The sequence below is a fragment of the Silurus meridionalis genome, chromosome 19 (assembly GCF_014805685.1).
Source record: "Silurus meridionalis isolate SWU-2019-XX chromosome 19, ASM1480568v1, whole genome shotgun sequence".
Classification (NCBI taxonomy): domain Eukaryota; kingdom Metazoa; phylum Chordata; class Actinopteri; order Siluriformes; family Siluridae; genus Silurus; species Silurus meridionalis.
Window position 1 is genome coordinate 10,964,045 of NC_060902.1, and position 3,670 is coordinate 10,967,714.

A 3,670-nucleotide genomic window follows, 5' to 3' on the forward strand; every position below is an offset into this window, starting at 1 on the left:
ATAATAAATAATAATATTTCATTGCTGCCTTTTGTAGTTATATAAATAATAAACAAGTAGAACTTGACACCGAAAATTTTGAAGGGTTCCTTTAACACCAAAATCAGTTTACCTTTATCTCACTCCAGTATGCTTTTGCTTTCTGCCTTACTGCATGAACGCATTCACCCCTTCCTGTCTCTCTCTCCCTGTCACACACAGATACAGCTCAGAGTAGTGGGTGGGATGGGAGGGGCCTGTGAGTTTACAGTTTGCGCTTAAAGAACAGCAGATGGGGGCTGTCCCTATAGTGAAGGAATAGGAAGGGCAGACAGCAGACAGGGACTGAGAGAGTGGGAGAAAGGGAGAGTTACAGTGAGTATACGAATGTACTTTGCATGGGCCAGGCTTGATGGAATTGCACACTGGTTAGCTTAGTCATTTTTCACTGTTGTCTGCCACAGCTGCTACAGTGCAGTTTATATCTGCCTAAGGAAAGCACCAGTAGTTAGTTGAATTGTGTACTGCAGTAGAAGAAGAAGCACACTGTTCTCACTCATTTAATGTAAGTATACTTATATAAATATAATATATCTTTAATTGCCATATTTTGGTAAATCAATCTTATTATTTATAAAAAAAACATTAATTGATTTGTTTATAATAAATAATAAAAAAAATACCATTTGACATAACAAAAGGAATTGTTTTGAAAATAATTAAAACCTTAAAACTGTCTCTCTATTGTTTTAGGACAAATTGGTAATAAGCTTCAATGTATCTAAGATTGTCTAGTCATGGATCCCTTTGAAGATACTTTTTATTAGAGCATTCTTGTGCATCATGGTTCAACAAAAAGACTCTATAGCCATGGACAGAGATTTAACCCAAGATATGTTTGAGGGAATGGGATCAGAAGATGCTGATGATGGTTTTAGGCACAACCCATCCGACAAAGACTCCAATTGGTGCAAAACTACTACTGGGCACATCAAGAGACCCATGAATGCATTTATGGTCTGGTCTCAAATTGAGAGACGGAAGATAATGGAGCAATGGCCTGACATGCACAATGCGGAGATCTCCAAGCGCCTTGGAAAATGCTGGAAACTTCTTCCAGATTATGAGAAGATACCCTTCATCAAGGAAGCAGAGAGGCTACGCCTAAAACATATGGCTGACTACCCTGACTATAAGTATCGTCCCAGGAAAAAAAGTAAGTTCTCAGTGACTGCAAAAGAAAAACTCAAGCTGAAAGCCAGCAAGTTTAATTCAGCCCAATCAGCCAGTTTAACCAGTAAAGGGTTTAAAGTTAAACCAAATCTCACAAAACAAAACCTAAATTGCATTGGCAATACATTTAAAAGTTATAATAAGTGCATAAGTGATGATACAGTAGGTATAAACATGGCAAGTCCAGTAACTGTGCAAGATGATCAGGCCCAGACAACTCTTGTTTTCCACCTGCAGCCTGCCATTCCAACCAAGAACCAGCAACCTAGACTATCTCAGGTCAGAGTCAAAGTGCCCAGCAGCCACAAAAGTTTCTCCTCTGAAACTGGATCTCAGGTACTCAGGAAAGTTCTGGTGTCTGATTTGCAAGAATCCAACTCGGCAAGGTCATCCACACCAACCTCCACCAGCTCTTCCTCCTTTGTGTCACCTGTTTCATCAGATGAGGAACTGGAAGAGGAAATCCTGCATATCATATCTAATACCAGCTTTGAAAACATGCCTATGGACTGTTCCACTCTGGATAAGGACTTTGAAGCATTTCAAGCTAACTCAGGGTCTCACTTCGAATTCCCAGACTACTGCACTCCAGAGGTGAATGAAATGATTTCTGGGGACTTACTAGTACCAAGTATCTCTGACCTGGTGTTTACCTATTAAGTTTGAAACCCACTTGTTTACAGACATATTTGCCAGTGGTAAAAATGTCTGGTTAAATTAGTGAACATGTTATATCTATGTTTCTGTCTTTGGACAGTTTTTCTATTAATTTGTTTCTTTATTGATTCCGTAAGTGCTTTTCATTTTTTTTCCCCAAACATGACATATCTTAATGGCTAAGGAAAAACAACAACAATGAGCTCTTAAGTATTCAGGCACTTTAGGCTCAGTTTGAGAGAAAAGACAGATATTCATCACAGACAGCATCACAGCAGGTTGAGAAAAGGTCAAAAGCAGCAAAGGTGTAATTCTTTGCAACAGGGTACAAAAAGTGCTAATACCAAATCTGAAATATTCCAGGGATCTGTACACACGTACACATTTTAATGTCACTGGAGGGCATGACTTCACAACCAGTGCAAGCTTTTAAAATAGGTATTTATAAACACATAGCACTCTAAATTAAATAAAATTATCATACGTGCATTGATAGGAAACTATGTTGAGTAAAAATCATTTGGTATGAAGCAAATCTGTAAAGCTTACACCAACATAGAGTGAATTGCAAAAATCACTGCATAAAAATAGAGGTGTCTGTCAGAACAATCATTTTCTTTTAATTAATTAAACAGCAAGACTTTTAGAGCCTCACTAATGCTGCAGAACTTTTGCAATGCTAATTCAAATACTTATCTCTACACTGTCTATGTGTGTCATTGTGTGCCTAGTCATGAAAGATACTTAGAGGAGTTCAGGGATCTGGCAAGGGGGCTGTGTCTTTCTTTCTTAGAGCTGTGCATCTGGCCATGCAGGCAGCAGTTATTGTGCAGAAGGTCAAAAAGGGGAAGGGTGTGGGTTTGTTATGATGGTGGGGAGGGGACCAAGCCTGAGTCTGTAAATGCATGTGATGTCTGCAGTGTGGATGCAGCTGCCTTGATCAGGGTTTATAAAATTGTGTCTGCCACCTGGCCCCATTGACTCTCTCAGGGATCATTTGTCTAGGTCCTAGTGCATCCTTTGAGTAATTAATCTATGATCCTTGTGTATGAGTGTGTAAAAGACTGTGTGTGAAAGTTTTTTCTTTTGTCTGCTACTCTCTTTCAAAGGAGCCAACTGGGGTGACTGACTGCACTGTTTTTTTTGCTGTTTTTTTAAATGAGATTCTCAACTAACACTCATGCCCTTATTAATTTAAGCATGGGGCTATTTTACTCTCAAAATTACCTATTCCATTAGCTGTTGCATAGATACAGCAGATAGATTTGAGCTTACATGGATAAGACCTGTCAGTGCCTGCCACCGCTGCATAGATGCATGGATATGTAATGCAGCAGCAATTAACAGGGGTGACTCAATAAAATTAGTTCTTTTTAGATAATTCTCGTTTGCTCAGGCTACATAATATCAGTTTGTAACCTCCATAATAACAACCTGCAAGTCCACTAGTCATGTTTTTTTATTTTACTAGAAACAGCCTTGCCTGTTGTAAATGTAGCTGCTACATTTTCATAAGTTTTACAGGTAAATTTTTCACAGATGGTCATTGATCAAAGGTTATATGATATATAAACTGTATCTATATATATATATATATATATATATATATATATATATATATATATATATATATATATATATATATATATGTTATATAATTCCAGTATCAACAGTTGTGAACTGTGAGTGGAACATGATTAGACGAAATGTGAAATAAGAGAGGCTTCAACAGCAAATGCATGACTAAATGCTTTCTATGTATCCTTACATATGTAGCTATATTTTGTCCACTACATATAAT

General features: G+C 37.7%; 1 protein-coding gene across 1 annotated transcript; it reads left to right on the forward strand.

Annotated features, from left to right (window-relative positions):
* The first annotated feature begins 303 nt into the window (after positions 1-303).
* sox12 (SRY-box transcription factor 12) lies at positions 304-3,451 on the forward strand. Its single transcript, XM_046875731.1, has 2 exons — positions 304-544; positions 733-3,451. Exon 2 carries the CDS (start codon positions 823-825, stop codon positions 1,870-1,872), a length of 1,050 nt encoding a protein of 349 aa, XP_046731687.1. The 5' UTR covers positions 304-544; positions 733-822; the 3' UTR covers positions 1,873-3,451.
* The last annotated feature ends 219 nt before the right edge of the window (positions 3,452-3,670 follow it).

Bases quoted from the DNA above. Each gene is read 5' to 3' on its own strand.
- sox12 (XM_046875731.1), top strand. From the start codon at position 823: ATGGTTCAACAAAAAGACTCTATAGCCATGGACAGAGATTTAACCCAA.